The following is a 23,684-nucleotide window of genomic DNA, read 5'->3' on the forward strand; positions in this document are numbered from 1 at the left end:
TGTACTGCAGTGAAACCCGAGTTCTGCGAGTGTCTAGTGATATGGAACTGAACATTCCAGAGGGACGCTTGGAGCAGTCAACACTCAGTGTGAGGCTGTCACTGTACAGAGACTGAGCCCTGGGACAGTCTGGATGGCAATGCTTGTGGTGCCAGAGACTGATGGATTGAGGGAGCTTATTCACAACAGGCACAGTCAAGACCCACCCCCATATTGAGGGCAGACGGTAGCAGGGTGCCTCACAAAAAGAGGCAGATAAGAAAGCTGTTCCAGCCCCACTGATTAATCTTAACTGGTGAGGCTTAAACCTTCTCATCCCTATCGGGTACTGCTGGGAAGTACCACACTGGTGAAAATACAAAGACCTGTGAGAAGAGGGAGGGAGGGAAATTATACAGTGTATACACCTGTTTCAGGGCTGTCTTTGCATTCACAATTTAATCCAGCCTTGCCTCCTACTTGGTACATTCCTGCATTTGAGACTTAGCTGCTTCTTTCAACAGATATTGACACAAAGTCACAAATTCAGCACTCGGACCCAATTACAGGGTTGAGCAGAGAGAGCTGCTGGCCTGGGAGGAAAATAAACCCTGACAAAACACAGTAACTCAGAAACATGGCAATTAAAGTGATAAAAACGCGGTGAGAGATAAATGGAGGCATGTTCCACCTCCCAAAAGACTGACATTCCAAAACAGTTATGAAGTGACCAGAAAGGCACTACACTGTTTATAGTGAGACACCAACACACTGTACAAAATCCATTATAAGTAAATGATTTAACACTCTATTTTGTTTAAATCTTGTTTTATTAGATTTTCTTGGTGAATATTTTAAGAACCTTATCGTCCAAGTTACAGAATAGGTTTGAACATTGGTCTTATGTAATACAATGTGTGATGCTCCAAACTACTCTGCATTACTTGATTTAGAAACTGCTGCTTTAACAGCCTGCATGATAGAATCTCTATCAATGCCAAACATTTTAAGGAGCTCAGCTGGTTTCCCACTTCTTGGCACATGGGATACAGCCAAGCGAGTGACTGTGATACCAGGCTCTCCAACTAGAGCACCTGACACTGCTTCTCCAATCCCACCTAGGAAAAAGACAGTAACATGCATGAAATTCACAGTGTTTAGTCTATTTCTGCATAAGCAATTTTCTGCAGGAATTAAAATAAAGACAATTGGGAACATATCAAGTTTACAAATTTGTTTTGTTCCCATGGTAAAGCTGAAGTTTCAGCACCGCTAGATGGGTGTTTTGAGGGCATTTAGGGAGGGAAGCTAGATGGTGCACTGGCTAGGTGCTAGCCAGCATTTAGGCAAACTAGGTTCAATCCCCCACTTCACCACAGACTTTCTATATGACCTGGGCAAGTCACTTAGGGTGTGTTTAGACTACATCGCTTTTTCGAGAATGGGATATAAATTAGGCATGTCAAATGAAGCCAGGATTTGAATTTCCCATACTTCATTTGCATAATGGTGGCCGCCGCTTTTTTTCAAATGGGGCTTTTTCAGGAGGAAAAAAAAAAGGCAGTTTAGACAGGGATCTTTCGAAAGGAAAACCCTTTTTTGAAAGATCCCTTTCTACACTACCGGGTTTTCCCCCGAAAAAAGCAGCGTCTGCCATTATGCAAATTCAAATCTCAGCTTCATTTGCAATATCCACGTGACTAATTTACATCCCTTTCTCAAAAAAGGAACGTAGTCTAGACACACCCTTAGGGTAAAACTTTCAAAAGAGATTAAGTGACTTAAGAGCTTAAGTCTTAATGAAAGTCAAATGGGACTGAGGCACCTAATTCATATAAAGCGCGCGCGCGTGCGTGTATGTATTAGGGATGTTAGATTGCAATTGATCAGCTAATCGAATAGCCAATGGAATTTCTATTGACTATTCAATTAGTTGATGGGTGGGCACTCGCTACCCTCTCTGTGGCTCTGCAGTTTAAATGTAATAGGAGCTGGGTGCACAGCAGCCCAGCTCCTACTACAATTAAACTGCAAAACCCCACCGTGGCTATGCCTTTTAAATGCAGTAAGAGCTCAGTGGCTTTTACTACATTTAAAAGGCAAAGCTGGCAGCGCCTCTGCCTCTCCTGTACCCCCACCACACCATGGAGACAGCGCTCGGGGAAACTGGCTTTAAAGCCAGCTCCCCCCAGCATCAGCTCCTGCTCCCCCACTCACACCAGATTCAGCATACAGCTTCCTCTTATCCTAACTTAAAGCAAGGTCAGGGTTTGGTTGTGCTGCGGAAATGGAAAGTGTCTGGAATAGGATTGTTTTCCATAACACAGACAGGTAGAGGGCTGAAAGCAGGGACAGTTATGCTCCACAATGACTACTGGGGACAGAGCGTGCAGGGGACAGATATACTGCAGAATGACCACGGTGGGGGGGAGGGGAGAATGGCCAGCTGGAGCCAGAACACTTTATACTGCCAGCTACCAGTAAGAGGCCCCACCCACCCAAATCTCTCACCCCATACTACAGCACCAGATTGGGGGGGGGGGGGGGGGGGAGGAGAGAGAGAGACACCAGTGGCCCCAGCAACACCGCTGAGCTAGCCACTGCAGGACCCTGCCTCCTGAGGACACACAAACTTGGGGGGGGGGAGGGGAGAGGGGCAGGCTCTTCCCAACAACACGACCCACCCCACCCCCAAGAGGAGCCACCAAGCAACAGGGAGCCAGAATGTTTGAATATCAAAGTCAATAAGAGACTGTAGGCTTCACAGGCCAGCTTGGTGGATTATCTCCAGATGAACTCAGTTTACCTTCAGGATAATGGTCTTCTACAGTGATAATTCTGCCATTGGTTGCTCTTGCATTTTCAAGTATGGTCATCTTATCCAGGGGTTTTATGGTGAATGGATCAATCACTCTCACATAGATTTTTTCTGTAGAGGTGGAATTGTATAGTTATTGTACTATATGGTATGTGGCTTTGGAGAATGTGAGTTAAAAACTGTGAGAAATGCACAAAGGACCCTTGAGAGGCTCTTGCATAATTACTGAAAAACTGGCTCTAATCATTTCCTGAGAATCATTTTTTTTATTCTGAACTCATGAGTCATGCATGGTCCCTTCCCATTTCCTCAGTCCCTGAAGATGGCTCCAGCTCCCAGCACAGAGGCCTTTACCTCACAATAAGCACAGTATGCTAGCTAGACCCAGAATCAAGGCTTTTCACATAAAGTCTTTATTGTCAGTCATCTGCTCCTTGCATCGTTTGAATTCCGCTACCCACAATGACCACTCTTCCTCTGGTCGGCGAAGCAATCTGTGTTTACCCCGCCATCAACTCAGAGTCTGAGGCCCACAATGTCTGCTAAGGGAGGGGTTCTCAATCTTTTCCTTTCCAAGGGCCTCCAACCCCATATGCTCCACAGCCCAATTGTGCCACAACACCTGGTTTCCTCAATATAAAAGCCAGGGTCAGCATTAAGAGGCAGCAAAAGAGAGCAACTGCCTGAGGATTCCATGCCACGGAGTCCCTTGCAAACCTTTGTCATTCAGGCTTCAGGTTGGCTAGAGTGAAGGTTGAGTACCACTGTGCTAAGCATAATTCAATGGCATGTACAAAATGGCTTCAAACTACCTTTTGCTTTCCTCTGTTCTGGGGCTGGCTGCATGCTGACCCAGCTCTCTCATACATCAGTGCAGCCTGAGGCCTGATCTAACTTGTACCAGCTACCAACCCCCACAAGAGGCCGATACAGCAGTCAAGGATTCCTGCGGCACAAGGAAACCTCTGCTACATTATGCTAAGGGATGGGGGATGTGTGACAGGGTGTACCATCCTCGCACTCACCTGCGAGGGGTTAACCAGGCCTGCTGGGCTGAGCAGGCCCCACCCCCACTCACATGAACAGGATTAGTCACAAGAGTGAAGATTTACAGGATGGGAAACATATCGTGTATTTCATTTAAGAGGACACAAGATGTTCTAAAACATCTTTTTATATTTTAATGAGTTTCAGATTAGCAGAATGTATATATATATCATTACAGAAGGCTCAGCTATCCAGGAATTAGGTTGGCTGGTACTCATTTCTTTAGGTCCAGTTACAGCTAAGTCATGTCCATTCACCTTTCTTCAGCTGTTCTGCTGCAGCTAATGCCTCATGCAGAGTCACTCCTGCACCAACAACTGTGACCTGGTCATCCTTACTCTTGACTACCACCTGAAAGGAAAAAACAATAAGAATTTGATGATAAATACTGTTGATGGTTTATTTGACTAAGATTCCACTAGTTTTAGTTACATACTGACTCAGTGGAGTCAGTATACCCTACGGAAGAAGGGGCTTTTGAGAAGGAACCGGGTATGCTATTTCAGATGACACGGTTCACTAGACAATACTCACCTTAGCCTGTCCAATATGAAACTCCTCATTGCTGTTGTAGATAACTTCGTTTTCAGGACGACTGGTCCTTATGAAACAAATGCCCTGTTTCCAAAAGGAACACAGTTTAAGTTATACAAACAGCTGTAGCTAAGGCATTCTAATTTTTATACCCAAAACAAGACTGATTCATTCCACTTGGCTATGGTTTCATTCTTTCTATATTATCAGTGGTTTTATTGAGTGAACTTTCCCTGCCCAACAGTTCTTGCTAAATATATCTCAAGTGCTTTTCAATTACTACTACTATCAGTCACTGCTGCACAGTTAACCTCTTTTTCATGGTGCACAAGCAATTTAATACCTTACTTTCATTCCAATGGTCATCCAGTCTTCACTTCTGGAAATGAAAATCCTGCCTGGCCTAATTAGGATTTAAAAATCTTAAAATCTCTGCTCAGTCTAGCAGCCTGAGGTTCAAAATGAACTAAGCAAAAGAGGAAAGCCTGAACTAAAAGCAAAGAAGCTCATGTCTTTCAGTTTATGTTCATATGGTCTTGTAATGGAAAGTGCCAATTCTTTTAACAAACCCTACCTGTATTCCATCCCTCTTTTTCCTTGTTCTATTTTTTGCATCTCTCTTTGTACAGGGCAAATTTCACACATCAACATCTCAACACTGCTTTAGGTAAGGCAGCATTAGGAGAGGCACAGGATCAGTGGCTCAGATTAGCCAATCTTTCTTTTAAATCAATAGAAATTTCACACAAGAAAGGACTGCAGAATCTGACCTTTTATGCCAGCAATCTTTGGAGACAGACCAAATTCAGTCAAAGGCAGCCTGGAGTAAGCATGAATGTTAATGGATTTATCCTCAAATCCCCAATTGTGAGATTGGCAATGGAATCCCAGAGAAGTTAAGGGACTAACTCAAGGTGACACAGGAAGTCTGTGGCAGCAGCTACAACAGAATTTAGCTCTCTTGAGTCACAGCTCAATCACTCAATCACAAATGCATCCTCACTAACAGGAGAATGGAAGAAAAAGGCCAGAGCCACAGCTGGGTAAGTCAGCATAGGTCTATCCTGTCTGAAATCCTAGGCATGTACTCGGGATGGCTAATCTATCATGCTGCTTGAGCCCATGGCCACATTTCTATTTTTAGTATGTTAACTCCATCAGCTATGTCTGTGATGCTGGCAGACCAGATGGCAGCTCGTGCCAAGGCTCCATGCCTCAGTGAACACTTACGAATGCACAGCATTAATTACGGTGACAGACTCATCCTGCGTACAAGATGGCCCACTGAAGGCAAATGGGGGCATTGTGTAGCATCAAAAGAGAGAGGCCCTGTCAATTGCTTTCCTAACTCCCTCCAGGAAGGGGAGACATATGTGTGAACTCATCCCATCAATCTGGAGTACGGGTGAAAAGAATAAAAATCCATGATGAGGAAAAACGGAATCTATTTTATGTTGTCTGGCTCTGAGGAGTAAAAATTCCTTAACACACGTAGAGATTCCCAAGCTGTTTGGCATGGATTAGCTTTGAAAAACATTTTGAACTGACTGATTCCTACAACTCTGTCACCTTTTGACTCAGAATTGAAACTCCTTGATATACACAGACTTGCTTGCTTTAATCTGTAAATAACTCTCTCATTTCTTTTGCAAGTTAATAATCTTTAGCTGATTTTGGTTACCGGCCTTGTCTGTGGTTTCATATTTAAGGTACAAGTTGATCTGGGGCCAATGAGTGGTCTTTTGGGACTGGAAGAACCTGAATATTGTGTGATTTTTGGTGTTTTTAATCATTAAGTCCAGCTTGCCTGGGTGGCAAGATAGTCTCCTTGGGCACTCCAGTCTATCTGTAACTCCATGGTAGGAATATAACTGTGATCCAGGAGTTTAACATTTGTTACTGAGTTGATGAAATCTAATTATAGAATACAGCACCAGTTTGGGGCATCTGCCCTGCCTTTTGATTGCCAACCTCGGGGCAGACTATCGCAATCATGCATGACAATGTATATCCAAGCTGGAAATCACACCTGAAACTTCAATATAGACTTATAAAAAATAATTTAAAACAAACAGAAATACTATAGCATAAACCTTAGTGTTAGCAGCTATTTCTACTGCTTTTTCAGTAGATACAGCATCACTAGGATAAAAGACAGTTGAATTGGGAACAGCACGAAACATGCACAGATCTTCCAGCCCCATCTGAGAAGGTCCATCTTCACCTAAAAGAAGAAGAAAAAGAAAAACAGGCATAAAATGGAATGAGTATCTGCTCTGGTGAGACATTACAGAAGAGAAGGGCAAATAAAAAAATATATTTATATATCAGGCACACACACACATGCAAGTCTACCTGCTTCTGAAAAGAATCATCTTCTTTTTCTATTGGAACCATCTAAATAGTAAAGAAGACAGAAGGAAACTAAAAAGAAAGAAACTAGGGTTATAAAGAAAACAAGAGAAAAATAAAATGTAACACTAAAACAATAGGAAAAAAAGAAGCAACTAAAGCAGGAAGTGTACAGAAATAAGAGGGGCTACAAGACAAAGCACCTTCAGAACTGCAGTTCAACAGTTAAGTTTTGTGAGCTAAAGTTATGTCCCAGTATATGGTATTCCTCTGGATTTAGACAGCTAGAAATGTGCAAGGAAAATCGCTCCTATTTCCTCAACAGTTAATAGCCCATTTATATGATTATTTCCAGATCTTTATGTTTGTTTAAAAGACTAAATGAAGATCCATTTATCGTAGTAAATAGTCTCATGAAAGAGCAATGAAAAATGCACATATTAGTCATTTAACTTTTCAAGTATCTTATGGCAATACATTGCAGGTCTGAAAAAGACTTGACACAGAAAAGTGTTCTGTATGCCATGAGTTGTCAGTTAAGAAGAAAACAACAGAATGTCCTTATGTAATGGGGCTCTGTAGGTGGCATTATTTCAGCCTAACTCTGCAAAGATTCCTGAATCCAATCATGTCAGTGCCTGCAGTGTTAAAGGACAAGCAATATCAAATGCCATCAGTACAAGCCCACTACCAGTTACAAAAGAGGTTTCAAAAGAGTTGACAAGAAAGGAGAATAGCTTATTTTCGTAAGAGAAGCCCAAAAACCCGAGAAACTTTCAACACTACTAAAAAAAAAAAAGTACCAAACCCTGGGTGTTGTGCAAGTTCCATGAAAATAACATCTGAACCAGGGCAAAAGTGAACAAGGAGTCTTAGCCCACAATCATGACACAGGAAAAAATCTCCCACTGACATCCATGTACTTACAAGCACTTGTACAAATAAGACTTCAATAGGCCTTTTCCCTCCATTAGATACGTAAGATAGTTATGTTTCCTATTGAAACTGGCTGAGTCAACAACTAATGGATACAGCAAAAAACCCTCAAATTCAACAATATTAATGGGCAATTGAATCAAAATCCAAGATAAAGATTCTAGTGCTGGTTCCACTTCCACTCTTATTTCAGGCTTTTACAATCCATCTTCAATATTATCTGTTATTTGCCTTGCACAAACAATGTTCAAGGTGCTTTACAGTAAGTATTAAAGCCCAGTTCTACCCAATAATTACTATTTCAGTAAAAATCTGGTAAAAGCAGACATTTGAGATAAAGTGCAAATAAGAATAGAGAATGATTTGAGTTTTGATACACACTAAAAGCTTTGTTATCTGGCATCAAAGCCCTGGCTGGGGGCAATGCCAGTTAACAAAGTTTGAATTTAACAGAGTGCTGAATGGGCTGCTGGCTCCACTTCTGGGGAGAAGACTTCCTCCTTCCCCAAGCACACCCAGCAAGGCTGCTTTGTTATCCAGCACATTCAGTTAACCAGTAACTACCATACCTCATAAGTGCTGGATAACTAATAATGGCGTTTTGTGAAAGCTTTGTCACATGTTCTAATCACTAACATTGTACATTTAAAAACAATTGTTAAGATGGCAGAGATATTTAGAACTGTCTCTACACACTGTAACTTCTGTTCATACACATTTATATCGTCCACTTGCTGGCTTCTATAGCACACTGTAATGGCTCAAACCATTATTATTTAATCAGGTGACTAGCTATTTTGCTGTTGTTTTATTATATATATTATTTACAAATCAGGGAGGATGGTGTAGCACTAGAATAGGCTGCCTAGGGAGGAGGTGGAATCTCCATCCTTAAAAACATCTAAAGCCAGCCTGGACAAAGCCCTGGCATGATGTAGTTGGTGTTGGTCCTGCTTTGAGCAGGGAGGTGGACTAGATGATCTCTTGAAAACTCTTCCAACTGTATATATTCTAGGATTCTAAAACTGACTTAGACATTTCATGTATTTTATTGGCTCAATTTTCAAAACCACAGAAGACCAGGACCATATTCTGTGCCTAATTTTCATCATTTCCACTACTGGCTAGTTCAGATTCTGAACTCAATGCTAGATGTAAAAACTTTGAATGGGACACATCTAGCCCACTTAATTAGCCTCATTAACACAAGTCCTACAATTGACAAGTACTACTTTTGCTGTATATCTCTGGGTTTCTGTTATTTCCACTCCCACTCATCTGATGAATACTATATATTTTTATTGATCACTAAGATGCCACAGGACTACTAGTTTTTACAGATGGAAGCAGTCATCACTGAAGCCTCTAAAATTTCTGGTAAATAACTCCAAGTTGCACTTACCAATAGAAACACCACAGTGAGAGCCACAGAGATTGATGTTACTCTCAGAAATGGCAGCCATACGGATCTGATCAAAAGCCCTGGTGAAAAAGGTGGCAAAGGCACTCGCAAAAGCAACAGTCCTGTCACGAGTGGCACAGCCAACTGCAATGCTCACCTGGGAAAAGAGAAGGGAGATCACAATTAGCAGGGAAAGCACACAGAAGGGTACACAATGGTCTGTGGGAATTTTAACAGTGAAACCTCTTTATTCTTGTGACAAGCACCTCCAAAAATTACTACTTAAAATCTCTTTCACAAACTTCAAAACTTGTCCATATTCATCTAACTTCACTTAAGGAAAGCAAAGGGATTTTTTCCCACTCAATCATTCTGCTCTGGAAACCTGAGTAGCATCTATTCTATTTCTTAATTGACATTGTTTGTGTAGCATCAAAGTATTTTCTTTACTTTCAATCTGGTGATTTTACTACCTCCAACTTGTGGATTGTGATAACAGTTATGAATGGATTTGTTCAACTTTGCTTGTGATTGATGTCTACCACAGAGAAGCACATGAGAGTAGAACATAGCCCTGTGTCAGATTATCACTAAAATCCCTTGATACATTTACCCAGTACCTTTTATTTTATTACCACTGAGATAGTATTCTGATCTTGGGGCTGTTTTTCTCTCACTCATACTAATGTAAATCAGGACTAGCTTGATGGAAGTCACTAGAAGTATACTGACATGAAACATGAGAGAAGAGAACCCATGGTTGTTGAGCTACAAGTTAATGAAAACAATGGCCAAATTCTGCTCTTATTTACACCCAGGCAGTTTAATTTGATTCAAGGAAGTTGCACAGGTGTCAGAATTTGGCTGCAAGAATGTAGAATAATCCAAGAATATAACAGATGTTTTTAAACCTGCCATTATAAAAACCATGAGGACAATACAACCTAATTTTCTCCTTTTGTCCTCAAATGTTTACAGCTACTCTTATGTTGCAGATTATAACGGCACAGCAGGACACCTGCAGTCAGAAGAGAGAATTAAGTCTCTTTTAACTGACTTTCCACAAATTACGTTGCAGGATACGTTACATATAATCAGCAAATTTACAAGTTCTGCTAAGAAGCCAAAGTTGTGATATTTTAAAAGATGTTAAAGCAGCATTTCCATTGTGTTTATTCCTGCCATGCAGGTTTTTTTCTTAACAGAAGGCAAATCAAATTACAGTACCTGGATAAACACCTAAAATAAAGTGCTAAAACATTTATAATCAGGACAAAATTATCTACAGTCTCATCTTCTGCTGCAGGGCGCAGAGTATTTAATAGAGTAAAGGAAATAATTACCATGTTCTGTTCAGCAATATAGCATTCAATGTAGCGGTTGGGATGTTCTTTCTTAAACAGGTCAGCGAAAGTGGAATTCTTTGTGTCTCCATCCAAAGCAATTACTCGGTTATTGGCATGGCCCAATTTTGTAAGTGCAAGTCCATAAGCTTTGCGGGTAGCCATCTTTGAAGAGGAAAATAAAGCAGTGCTACTATTAGTTTCAGAATGGGTTTTTTTGTTTGTTTGCTTTAGATATGTTAAAATATTTTATTAAGCATAGACCCTATCACGATTTTAAAATGTAAACTATCTAAATACATACAAGAAATATAATTAACCCAAAACACAAATCAGAACACAATAGGAAAAATATAATGCAATACAGCCTAAGGTCTATTTAGTCTTAACAAAACATACATTATCCTCCAGCACCAGGCATATCACATGGCAGAGGTGTGGGAGCAGAGTTAAAAGAAGAAATGAATGGGGAACAGGTGAAAGACACCACACAAAAAAGTTTTTATTTGTACAGATTCTAGAGAGCAGCAATGGGCAACCTAGGCTAGTGAGTGGGCCGCAAGAATGCCATAACTAAGACAGTCTCCCAGGATAGGGCAATTTTCTTAACTGCATTTGCTTAGCTAGAATTTGAAGTGTGTGCCAGTTGAACCATAGCAGCACTTTGATTGCATGTAGAGAAAGCGCGTGGCTCTCACAATCAATGTTGTGTGCAATCAGCATGCACCTGATTTCATGTTTCCTTGCTCTTAGTGTATGTCACTTTAATAATGCCAGCAGGAAAAAAAACTATGTAGATAGAAACCAGTGGAATTTGGCAACCTGAGTGTGGACAAAGGTCAACAAAATGTCTTGTCAGCCACACACAGAGCCCCAATGGACCAAAGGTTACCCTAGACCCGTGGTCACCAACCAGTAGATCGTGAGCTACCGGTAGATCTCAGGGGCTCTAACAGTAGCTCGAGCCCTCTCTCAACTGCGCACCTGCGCAGTACATTTACATTAGATTTCCTCATTTGAGGAGCAGCTACTCACTGAGCAACAACACAGGTGAGTAGCTGCAAGGAATGGAGGGAGCTGGGAGGTAGGGAGGGCTGAAACACCCCAGACAGCTGACTGGGGCTTTCACAGCTGGAGCTAGGCGCAGCCTCCCTGGGCTGAGCGCAGGGCAGCCGGGCTGGAGGGAAGAGAAGAAGCTGCCTGGCCAGCTGGCCATGGCGCTCAGCCAGGGTGCACCACGCTCCACGTGGGCTGGCGCAGAGGAGAAGCTGCCTGGCCTGCTGGCTGAGGCGTTCAGCCCAGAGGAGGCTGAACCATGCTCCAGCTGATTGGGTGGCTTCCCCTCTGCACCTGCCCACGTGGAGCTTGGTGGCACCCTGGCTGAGCACCGTGGCCAGCTGGCCGGGCAGCCGCTTTTCTTCGCTCCAGCCCGGTTGCCCTGTGGTCAGTCCGGAGGGAGCGCGGGTCGGAGGCTTCCCACCGTGGCTGGTGTAGGGAACTCCCCGCCCCCAACCTTGTTCCCTCTCCTCTGCCCCAAACTTGTCCCCTGCCCTCCTGGCCCCCCGTTCCCTCTCCCTTGCCCCCCGACCCCGCTGCAGAAACCTGCCCCCCCCCCCCCGAAGAAACGTGTCCCCTGGCACCCTGCAGAAACCAGTTCCTTCTGGCACCCTGTCTCCTACTACAGAAACCTGTCCCCCTGCTCCCCTCTGCAGAAACCTGTCCCTCCCCGCACACTGTCCCCTGCTGCAGAAACCTGTCCTGGCACCCTGCCCCCTCTCCCCTGCCCCCACTGGCACCCTGTTCCCTGCTCCAGAACCCACTAGCACTCCTCCCCAGTACTGTGTCCCCTGCTCCCAAATGACTTTTCTATGGGTCAGTGACATCTGACTCAAGGCAGGTTCCCTGCCATTCTCATAAAGACAATGCAGAAACTTTTTGTGTTTAACATAGTATTCTATTTAAATATGAAGCCTGGCCAATAAACCCCCAATTGGGGCCAAGCCCCCATCTGGCCACAACCACTCCGGCACTCCCTCTTCCCCAGACCCTAGATCTGAGCCTATCAAACACTGGAACCTCATGCCCTCAGCCCCTCACATATCCCAACTCAAATTCCTGCACCCTCACATCCGCAAGCCTATGGCTTGCTTAGTATCCCAACACTGCCCAGCCTGGAGCCCCTTCCCCAAGCCAATATCCCCTTCTCCACCTCCTCCTGCATCCAGATTTCCTCCCAGAGCTTGCACCTCTCACCCCTTCCCACACCCAAATCCCTCATTCCCACCCCAGAGCCTACACATCCTGTCTCAACACAGCAAGGGTCCAGCTAGACTGCAGGAGTTTTTCAGGATTCTGGAGATATCCCAGAAACGCTTCTGCATCCAGGGTTGCGTTTGTTCTTCCACTTTTTTAGTGGAAGAGCAAACAGGCTCTTTTGGTCACCCCTATATTCCTCTTTCCACAAGGAATAAGGTGGCTTCCAAAAGAAGGGGTTTTTTTCTGACATTTGGTCCAGTGCAGACAGGCCAAATGTTGGAAAAACCTCTTCCTACAGAATAATAATAATAATAATAATAAAAAGCAGCAGTATAAAGATTGGGGATAGCAAGTGATGGAGAGGAGGAGAATAGAGAGGGCGGGGCTTCAAGGAAGGGGCGGGGTGGTAGATCTTGTCTTGGTCTGTCATTTAAAAAGTGATCTTGGGTGTAAAAAGGTTGGAGATTACTGCCCTAGACCAATGGTGGGTAAGACACAGAATTCACTCTTATTCATTAGGTAAGTAATTCATACAACAGAATGGTAAAAGTACAAGGAAGCGCTTTCCTGGATAGCATTTTTCCCTCCCTCTTATCCCCAAAACAGGTAAATGTTAGTAGGCAGTGTGGTACCTTTTCTCCTAGCTTGTAATTTGGTGGAGAAGGCATCTTAATGTTTCTAATATTTACTTCTGGTGCATCCTCTTCTGGGAGGGTTGGGGAAAGCTTTTTCTTGGTCTGGATTTTTTCATCAATTTCCTGAATGATTTGGTCAGCCATGTTTTTTGGAAGGGGCTTACCGTGCCAGTTTTCCTTATCTTCAATACCTGCATTTAAAATACATTTGAATATATGATAAAAGGAATTAAAGCCCTTAGTTTCACAGTCCTTACCAAGGTGAAAGTGCATCAATGGGTGCTCTAAGTAAGGACTTCACTTGCCATTGTGGACTATCATCCATCTGTATTAAGCAAATTTTAAAAAATGTAAATGCATAAGAGGATAGAAATGATCATATCCTAGGTATTCAACATCTATGGTTCTGGACCAGCAGCCATTCTATGCATGGAACACCCATTGGTACACAAGACTTTGCCCCATAACAACAACAGAACTGAATACTGAACACATATACAAAATTCACATGAAGGATAGGTCTTCACTGCAATTAGAAGTGACTGCAGCTCAGGTTGGCATATTTAAATTAGCTGCAATCTAGCACGGCTAAAATAGCAATGAAAACAATGCACAGAATTGAGTGCAGGCTAGCAATGTAAATATACACCTGTGGTCCCCAGAAGCCTTCTACATCCCATGCTGCCACGTCTTCACTGATATTTTTAGTCATGCTAGCTAGATTGAAGCTAGTGCAGATATGCCTATCCATGCTGCAAATGTACCTCTGACTGCAATGTAGACATACCCACTCTGTCAGCAAATACCAGTTCTATATGTCAAACAGCAATCACTCCTCAAAAACTACACTAACATCCTACTGTTTAGGTACTAATTTAGTCTAAAGATGACCTAAACTTTTACAATATGAATTAAATAGAGTTTCATACAGTTTTAACCTTGTGTGCCTAACAGTACATGGAGGTGAGCATAAGCCTTGGCAAAACTTCACTATTCCTGCTTGCTTACGTAATGAAAAGATAAGCATTATGCATTCCAACTTCTACTGATCCCTTAGGTGATTAGAAAGAGGAATTCACATCCTCCCACTTAAAATCTGGGTTCAAATTCAACAATGGCAAAATCCTTAGTGCATGCCAGAGTATAGCTGGCACTTCTATAGGCATAGTGTCATGTAGCAGCATAAATTTCTTGCTATGCAAGAATCAGTATAAAGCTCTCTCAGGTATTACTGGCTGGCAGACAGTTTGAACAGGGGTTTTTTTTTTTTTTTTTTTTTTTGTAATTTACAAGTATTGAGCAGACATGAGAGGGAGGATTAATCTCCTCTACGCTGGCATGCATCAGATATGTTTGTAGTTTTCAGTATCTCAGTGGGAAAAATACTTTTCAAGACTACTGAAGTATTAAAATAGTCTTCAGTGCCAAGATAAATTCCAAATGTATTCAATATAGACTCAAGTGGCTTCTATCCTAATACAGTAGCTTCCTAGTGTAATGTACCTTAGAGAAAATTGCAGATTATGTAAAATAACATATGGTATATAATCAAATGCTGGGGCAACTGCACATCTAAGATGGATTTAGTGTCATATTTGCCCATACACTATAGGGACTTATAGCCACTGGCTGGGACAGACTGTGCATATTATCCCCCATTCTGAAACACAGGAGATCAGCTGCCTCTGCAGCAATGCTACCCCCTTCCTCCACTAACATGGAGAAATCTCTGTGGATAAGTGTGAGGGCACAGTAGGCCAGAAAGAGAGGTATATGACCTTAGGGAGATGTGTATTTTCCCCATGAAAATTTTAAAGACAGAGTAATGTTGCCTGAGGCTGATTTTCCATTGCCTTCTTCCACACAAGGGAAGAGAGGGTTACTCACCCTCTGCCGCAACTGAAATTCTTCAAGATAGGTGTCCCTGTGGATGTTCCACCTTAGGTGTTTGGGTGCTCCAGCGCGCCCGGCAGATTTCTATAGTAGTGTTTTAGGTAGGCAGTTCACACATGTGCAGCAATCCCCTTGCACCAGGCAGCTAATGTGCATGCGCGAACCCTGATCCCCTCAGTTCCTTCTCTGTCCTGGTAGGCGAGTGAGAGGATGCCCCGAAACAGAGGGGAGGGAGGGAGGGTGGGTGGGTGGTGGAGCACCCCAAAGGGACACCCATCTAGAACTTCAGTTGCAGCAGAAGGCAAGTAACCCTCTCCTTAAAGGCTGTCCCTGTGGGTGCTCCACCTTTGGTGACTATGAAGCAGTGTGTCCACTGGAGACGGGTGCTTTGGTCAGCATAGTGTCTCTATGGACAGCCGTCAGGGATGGAGTGGCTGAAAAGAGTTCCCCTAGAAGGGTATGTGTCGAGCGCATAGTGGATCGTAAAAGTATGGGTGGAGGACCAGGTAGCTGATTTGCACATATCTTAACAGGGGACACCTTGGATATCTGCAGTTGATGCAGCCGTAGCTCTGGAGGAGTGCGCATGGAATTGTGCAGGCGGATCTTTGCCAAAGGCTCAGTAAGCCAGTCTTATACATTCCACTATCCATTTGGAAAGTTTCTGAGAGGAGACAAGAAGTCCCAGAGATGGTTCTGTAGCTGAAATGAACAATCTGTTAAAACCACACGAATCCACAGAACTATTTATGTAGAACGCGATGGCCCTGCAGAGATCGAGGGTATGAAGCGTAGCATGCATCTCATTGTCGTGAGATTTGGCAAAGACGATGGGTAAGTTGATAGGCTCATTGCAGTGGAACGTGGAGGAGACCTTTGGCAAGGATTTTGGGTGAGTCCTGAGTACCACCTTGTCTTTATAGAAGACTGTAAAAGGCGGGTCTGTCATGAGGGCTGCAATTTCTCCCACCCGTCTGGCTGATGTTATGGCCACAAGAAAGGCCACCTTCATGGAAAGATGGAGTAGCGAGCATGTTGCCATTGGTTCGAAGGGCTTTCTTGTTAGGGCCCTAAGAATGAGATTGACGTCCCAGGCGGGGTGAGGTGGTTTGACGGGAGGGAAGGTGTTTCGCAGGCCTTTGAGAAATCTTTTAGTTATGGGGTGTGTGAACACCAATGTATTGTCCATTGTTTGGCGTAGAGCTGTGATTGCAACGAGATGGTCTTTAAGGGAGCTCAGGGAGAGGCCCAAGTTCTTAAGTTCCATGATACATTGCAGGGTCGCAGGTAGTGGTAGGCTGCATCGAGGTTGTTTCTTTGGGACCAAGCAGAGAAGCGTCGCCATTTCTAAAGGTAAGATTTTTGAGTAGCTGTTCTTGTCTGAACGAACCTCTTTTGGAAAACCAGATATATGGAGCCAAGATACTCTCCTCATCACTACCGCGGCTGCCAGGGAACGAGCGGCGGTGTCCGCAGAGTCGAAAGAAGCCAGTATGGCTGTCCTGGCTATTAGGGAACCCTCATTTGTATTGGCTTTAAGCTGCTCCCTTTTGTGTTCTGGCACGTACTTAATAAAGGTGGATATCTGTTCAAAAATGTGATGTGTGTATTTTGCCAGCATAGCTGTATAATTCGAGATGCATAGCTGGAGGGAGGCAGACGAGTAGGCTTTTCTCCCCATGAGGTCAAGCCTTCTCCACTCCTTATTGGGGAAGTGGATTTAGGTAAAGTATGTTTGACCCTCTGGTTGGCAGCATCAACTACGAGAGAGTTGGCAGGAGAATGTGAGAAGAGAAACTCTGCACCCTCAGAGGAGACATATTTTCTGTCTGCCTTTTTGCCCACTGGCGATATGGTGGCTGGTGTTTGCCACAGGTGTTTAGGGGGATCAATGAGGACAGGGGCCATGGGCAGCACTAATTCTCCTGATGGGGAAGCCTGCAGGATGGTGTTAAGTTTATGTTGGGTGTCTGGCTGTCTCGTTAATGAAATATCTAACACACCAGCCACCCTTCTAAAAAGGTCCTGAAAAGCCCTAGGAACATCGCCTACCGAGGGAGGTGGTGACATGAGGGCATCTTCCAAAGGAGAGGAGGAGAACTGGGTTGGCTGGTGTGAGGAATCATTTGAGTCATCATCACTAAAGGGATGATCGGAGACATTTTGGTCCCCAGACACATCTAGGAAGGTCACCAAAGTGTCTCTTGTGTGGGTCTGACCAGCATGCTGTTATTGTTGCTGCTGCTGATGCATTCAAAGAGGCGGCCAGGGGTCCCAGTAGGGGCAAGCAGGAGGCATGGTCATGAGAGGCGGTGGCCACTGTCCAGGGTGCCACTGAGGCATCATTGGTTGTGGCCGAGATGTCCTCCTACTAGGGGAGGAGTGCTTGGGTGAGACAGGATTTGAAAGACACAGCTTCCTCCTCGCTATATGAAGGAGGTGCAGGATCTGTCACATTTGCTGGAGAGAACCTGGCAAGTGTGGGAGAGGCGTCAGTACTGAAAAGCGGAGTAGTGGGTGCTGACGTAATCTTTAGCTGGTCCACGGATGTAGAAAAATAGGTTTGAGGCGTAGGCATCAGAGGGTACTGCGGCTGTGAGCCTTTTGCCTTGTCAGGCTGCAGGGCAGGCTTACATGTTGACGGAGCCGAGTGTGGGGCTTTAGTTAACCCACTATTTTTATCAGTAGTAACACCCGAGGTCTGCGTAGGCAGTGCCATGGCTGTCTTTGAGTTATTGTGCCGCAAGGGGCTTAGGCTTGCTAGCCTGTTTCGGCACTGAAGCCAAGTCCTGAGGTGGAGAACCCATAGGGACAGCCTCAAAGAAGAAACCCTTTAAGGAGCATCTTAAGGGCAGTTATTAGTGGGCAAAGTTTTGATGTGGGTGCTTTAAGCACCCGGACTTACCACAGAGGCATGAAGTTTCTGCAGATGACCTGGTGTCACTTACAGACTTCAACTAACTACTGGGTAAGTAGCCTAGATTCTCTCCTTCCTCTGTAGAGTGAAAAATACTTCCAAAGGGAAGAATGCAAGAGGAATTCAACAGCAGAAAAATATCATGGATTCTCCTGCCTCCTTCCCCAAATTTCATCATTTATAAGCCTGATCAAACACACAGTCCATATCAAATTCCCCTTTAGCCCAACAAGAAAAGTCTTCATTGGCCAAGGACATCATCCTCTGTTTTAACTTAAATAAATATCTAAGGTTTAGCTAATAATGGTTTTGTAAACTTATGTTTTACTCAGAAATTTAAAAACCACTTCAGATTAAAAAAAACCCCACAACAGTTTGTACATTTTATGAAACTGTTACCTAAGTACTGGATTTCATATACAGATGTAAAATTTTGATTGGCTAATTGAATAGTCGATGCAAATTGCATCGACTATTCAATTGGTCAATAAGGACACTTCTGCTACATTTCAAAGGCTGTTGCTACACTTCAAAGGCAAAAGCGCTGCAGGAAGCACTGGGCCAGCGGGGGACTCAAGCAGTCACCTGCTGGCCCCGTGCTCCCGCAGCATTTTAAAGTAGCAGCACTGCATGGAGCCTGAGGTCGATCCCCCGTTGATCCCAGGCTCCATGTGGCACTGCTGCTTTGAAATGCCCTGTCCTCTTCCCCACCTCTTGCTGTCTCTGATAGAGGCAGCAAAGGGGGGGGGAGGGGGAGGGCAGGAAAGCGATTAGTCATTCACATTCCTAGTTTCATATAATAATTGTAGCAAAAGAGTAAAGAGAGGTTTCATATCTAGATCGGTCTTAGACCAGGATTCAGTGCAAGACCAAATTATGTCTAAGGTGCACATTAAATAGCACTGAAATCTCATCAGCTGTTCTCATGAAATGTTCCGTCCCGAGTGATAAAAACACTAAAGAGAACTGGGCAGATTTCAGCCATCAAGTAATTCAGATCTTATGCAACACAGAATTGAGAAAAAAAATAATCTATTTTGATTCCAATGAAGAGCCAAAAAATTTGAGAGATGGTTTCAGATTCAAGAAAAATTGTCTGCAAGACAATAGGTTACAAATTTGAGGGCCTGATTTTGGCCTATTTCTAACCAATCTAATGTTAACTTTTCTTACATTGTATGCTCTAAAATGATCGTATCGTTAAGAATGGGGTTTGAAATATTTCTCATATGTAAATCATGCAGATGTGTAACATTAAATTGCCACTTATTACCTGATATTCCTTTGCCTTTAAAAGTCTTTGCGATAATAGCAGTTGGTTGATTTTTGGTCTGGCCAAAGGCTTTGCAAAGCTCCTCTACACTGTGCCCATCCACTATGACAGCATGCCAGCTAGGAATGAAAACAAACAAATTGTTTCTAAATGGTTTATACAAATGAATCTCTGCAAGAGTTAGTAATAATAATTAATAATACTTCATTATGATATAAGAGTCTCTCCGAACATTTAAAAAAACATTAACACTCATAGAATCAACAAAATATCACAATTTTTTCACATGAATAAAATAAAGGGTGTGTGTGTGTGATACTTGCCCATGTTCACTCAGCACAACAGCAACAGAGTAGGGAATAGGGATTTTAACTAACATGCATTCATGTAAACATATAACTGCTGGATTTTTAAAAAGCAGTTACATGTTTATACACAGGGAGAACGGGGGAGGGGGGAGAGGAGGAGCCAGTGATCCCACTTTCCCCCACCACCCACTGCCTCTGAGAGAGGCAGCAGGGAGGGGGGCAGGTGGCTCCAGCATGCGCGGGAAGGCGGCAAGGAGAGTGGATGCATGTAGTCGTTAGGATTAACTGCTAAACCCAGACTTATCAGTTAATAGTGTAAACAACTACACAATAACACCCCTAATAGGGAATAAAACCTAAAACTTTCATCTCTTAGGGTATGTCTACACTACCCCGCTAGTTCGAACTAGCGGGGTAATGTAGGCATACTGCACTTGCAAATGAAGGCCGGGATTTGAATTTCCAGGGCTTCATTTGCATAAGCGGGGAGCCACCATTTTTAGAACCACGTGCAGTGCGGCTACACGGGGCTCGAACTAGGTAGTTCGAACTAGGATTCCTATTCCGAACTACCGGTACACCTCGTGGAACGAGGTGTACCGGTAGTTTGGAATAGGAATCCTAGTTCAAACTACCTAGTTCGAGCCCCGTGTAGCCGCGCTGCATGGGGCTCGAACCAGCGGGGTTTTAAAAATGGCGGCGCCCCGCTTATGCAAATGAAGCCCGGGAAATTCAAATCCCGGGCTTCATTTGCAAGTGCGGTATGCCTACATTACCCCGCTAGTTCGAACTAGCGGGGTAGTGTAGACATACCCTTCGTCCCCTATTCTAATCCACTGTGCATGCTTTTTCCCCATATACAGCTGTCTTTCATTACAAGAGCAAGTGATCCAAATTTTATAAAAAAAATTAAAACTCACATTGAAAACAGATAAAATTGCAGAATAGCGTAATACCTATAATTTGCCCGTGTAGCTTCTATTAGGGTTTGAAACACTTGTGTGCACAAATGTTAAAAGTATTATAAATGTTTAAACTAGCTGATGATCTTCCAGGAAGCAGTAAAATATTAACATATTTGTTTTAAAAATGTTTCATACGCATAAGAGGAAAAGGACATTTTATCCCTTCTTCCTTCCCCCATATACCTGACATGCCCAATATTCTTCAGGAGATTGAGCTCTCATAGCCAGATACATTATTTTTGCATATGTTCTTAAAACAATGTAACGTCCTTTAAGTAGTAGATATGCTCTTTAATAAATCTATATGAATAAAGAGTTTCATTAAAAAAAACAAAAAGTTGCAGCTGTATATTGTTTTTGCAATACAGAAACACAAAACTAATCATGACTAGTGGTAAGATTATCCTGCATGGTGCTGTGAGCTACTATCTCAGTTAAATACACTATAAATATGCATATTTATACCTGAAAAACAGACACAACACATGGTTTTGAGAAGACAGGAAATTGAACTTCTTCCAATCACATACCCAAAGGCTTCACAGCGTTTTTGGTAGATCTCAACACGATGCTGCAGAGGTGTAGGGTCACTTTGTCCAAGACGGTTAACATCAAGTATTGCAACCAGATTGTCTAGCTTGTAGAATCCAGCAAAGGACATAGCTTCCCAAACAGAGCCTTCAGATAGCTCCCCATCCCCAAGCAGACAGTAGACTCGAAAGCTAGAAGAGATCGTTTTTTATAAAAAAGTCAATAAATAAAGTTACATTAAAAGAAGACACAATATTAAGTTAAGATTATACGAAGCTTGTGTGACTCTCAAAGAGAATTGACTAAAACGATTATAGGCTTTCTCTGTATAAGTGTATTATCTTATTCCCTGGTTAATAAAATTTGTGTCTCATTTAAGTTTCCCAATCGGTAAAACGTTGTACACTTGCAAAAACGATTGACGCACTTATCAGTATGTATGAAAGGGGGGGGGGGAGAGTGGGTTGGTTGGCTGGTACCCAGCTGAGGTGACCTAATTAAGTCAAAATTTGGTTTTACGAAAAAAATGACAAAACCAAGACCAGACACATTTACAAAAATGGCCAATGGAAATAGTATTTTTTAAGCTAAGTGTGGCATTCTGTTCATGTGTGAGACTCTCAAAGTGAGTGAAAATCAAAATGTAACATGCAATACAATCAGTAAAAGAGTTTCATTTATAATGTTCTTTCTGCTTTAATAATCTAAAGTGATTTAAACTTAAAATATGTACAACATAATTTTAAATTTAATAGCATAACTTTAAAACATGGAAACCAAGACAAATCAAGAAAGTAGATCTTTCTCTTTTTCTTGTGCAGAGAGGAATGAGAGAACTACAGGATAATGAACTGATTAGAACATTTATTTTTTGAAACTACTGATCCTTGTGGAATCAAATAATGTTAGTTACTCTGCAATGAATTTCTAAAATTGCAACCAAGAAGACAGGTACCTACTCTATTTTTGTATTTTATTATGTAAAATAGGTAAAAAATTGTGATAGGGAACAAATCATAGTAAAATAATATTTAAATATATTTAAAGACAGGTTTTTCTCATATGTGGAGAAAACTATTTGTAATAAATCTAATTTTTTCCCAGAAAATAAATTTATGATATTTCAACATCTTGATTCTTTGAATTTGTTGGTTTACATTAAATAAGTTTATTTTTAGCATAGAGCTTTGCTCAGTTTTATATAGTTTTTCCATTGATTTCAATGGGAGCAAGACTATGCCCAAATAGTATTCAGAATGCTACCAGTTATTTAAAATAAAATTCAAAACCTCTTTAACAGTTCAGGTGATATGCCACTCCGGTTCTAAATGTGCAATTATCTCAGGTAAAAATACTTGGTAATGTGTGTTCTGGTGTAAAAATGCTGTGAGTATGAATAAAAAAAAATGTTGTAAGTGCTAAATAGGATGTGATATATGCTGTATTCTTTTTACACCCATTGTCTTCTCAATCAAACCTACTGTGTGATAGATCAGTATGGTGGAAATCTCCATTAATGGCAATTATAATAACGATACAAGTTGAACCTCCCTGGTCCAGCACCCTCAGGAACCAAGTGGTCCCAAACAAAGGAATTTGCTGGACCAGAGAAAGTCAGGCATCTGGAATCTCCTGGAGCTCCTCTCCTAGCTGCTGCCCCAGGAGAACCCAGAAGCCTAACCTTTTCCAACTCACCTGCCTGGCTCTGCTGCCCCCTGGGGCTCTGCTCTCTGCCCCCACGTCCCAATAGCAGCTGCTCCCAGCATTCCCTGACCCCATAACCCATGGGGCAGCAACTGCTCCCAGGGCTACTCCCAGATTATGGGGCCCTGAAGATCAGACCGGCTCTGCTCCCAGTCACTCTCAACCACTGGGGCCGGGGCAATCTGGTCTAGCAACATCTGTGGTCCTGCCACACCTCAGATGTTGCCAGACCAGAGAGTCACAAACAAGAGAGGTTCACCTATAGAATGTAGCTACAAACTAAAATATAGGTAGTCTTGGGAAAGGAGTTGTAACAATGAGTCTTCTTACAATTAAAGTTGTAATGAAAATGCCTGTTAAATGCTGTCACTGTGACTCAGCCAGATTATTGACAATGCCGTAAACTATTTAAGGATTGCTTTTTACTTCCTCATTTAAGGAGTTTCATTTAGTATACTCATTGGAAAGGACACCTACATTTTCATTTAAGAGAAACCATAAATCAAGACTGGGCTATATAGTAAAAATAAGCATGATCATGCATAAGAAATATAAAATCATTATATAGTTTTGCAGACTATTTCCAAAATATTGAACCCTTTCTCAGGCTTCAGAGGGCTACCCATGTTAGTCTATAACTGAAAAAAATTAAACAACTAATGGTCCTGCAGCACCTTAGAGTCTAAAAAAAAAAAAAGTAGATGTTATCACGAGCTTTCATGGGCACAACCCATTTTTTCAAATGAAAGAAATTTTTGCCTTTTCTTAGGCAAAGCTCACAGTGACAACAG

General features: G+C 42.7%; 1 protein-coding gene across 2 annotated transcripts in view; it reads right to left on the reverse strand.

Moving 5' to 3' along the window:
• Positions 1-790: 790 nt before the first annotated feature.
• Positions 791-23,684, reverse strand: part of TKT (transketolase) — a 38,555-nt gene continuing 15,661 nt past the window's right edge. For both annotated transcript variants that reach the window (XM_075938916.2, XM_089781189.1), the window contains exons 5-14: positions 21,189-21,380; positions 19,386-19,504; positions 13,300-13,493; positions 10,412-10,576; positions 9,069-9,225; positions 6,472-6,602; positions 4,379-4,462; positions 4,102-4,195; positions 2,786-2,908; positions 791-1,097 (exon numbers count right to left, since the gene is read on the reverse strand). In XM_075938916.2, coding sequence (XP_075795031.2) covers positions 910-1,097; positions 2,786-2,908; positions 4,102-4,195; positions 4,379-4,462; positions 6,472-6,602; positions 9,069-9,225; positions 10,412-10,576; positions 13,300-13,493; positions 19,386-19,504; positions 21,189-21,380 — 1,447 coding nt within the window. In that variant the 3' untranslated portion in view covers positions 791-909. The remainder of the gene's footprint in view (positions 1,098-2,785; positions 2,909-4,101; positions 4,196-4,378; positions 4,463-6,471; positions 6,603-9,068; positions 9,226-10,411; positions 10,577-13,299; positions 13,494-19,385; positions 19,505-21,188; positions 21,381-23,684) is intronic.

This window comes from Pelodiscus sinensis, chromosome 11, assembly GCF_052426305.1.
Source record: "Pelodiscus sinensis isolate ZL-2025 chromosome 11, ASM5242630v1, whole genome shotgun sequence".
NCBI classification, from domain to species: Eukaryota; Metazoa; Chordata; order Testudines; family Trionychidae; genus Pelodiscus; species Pelodiscus sinensis.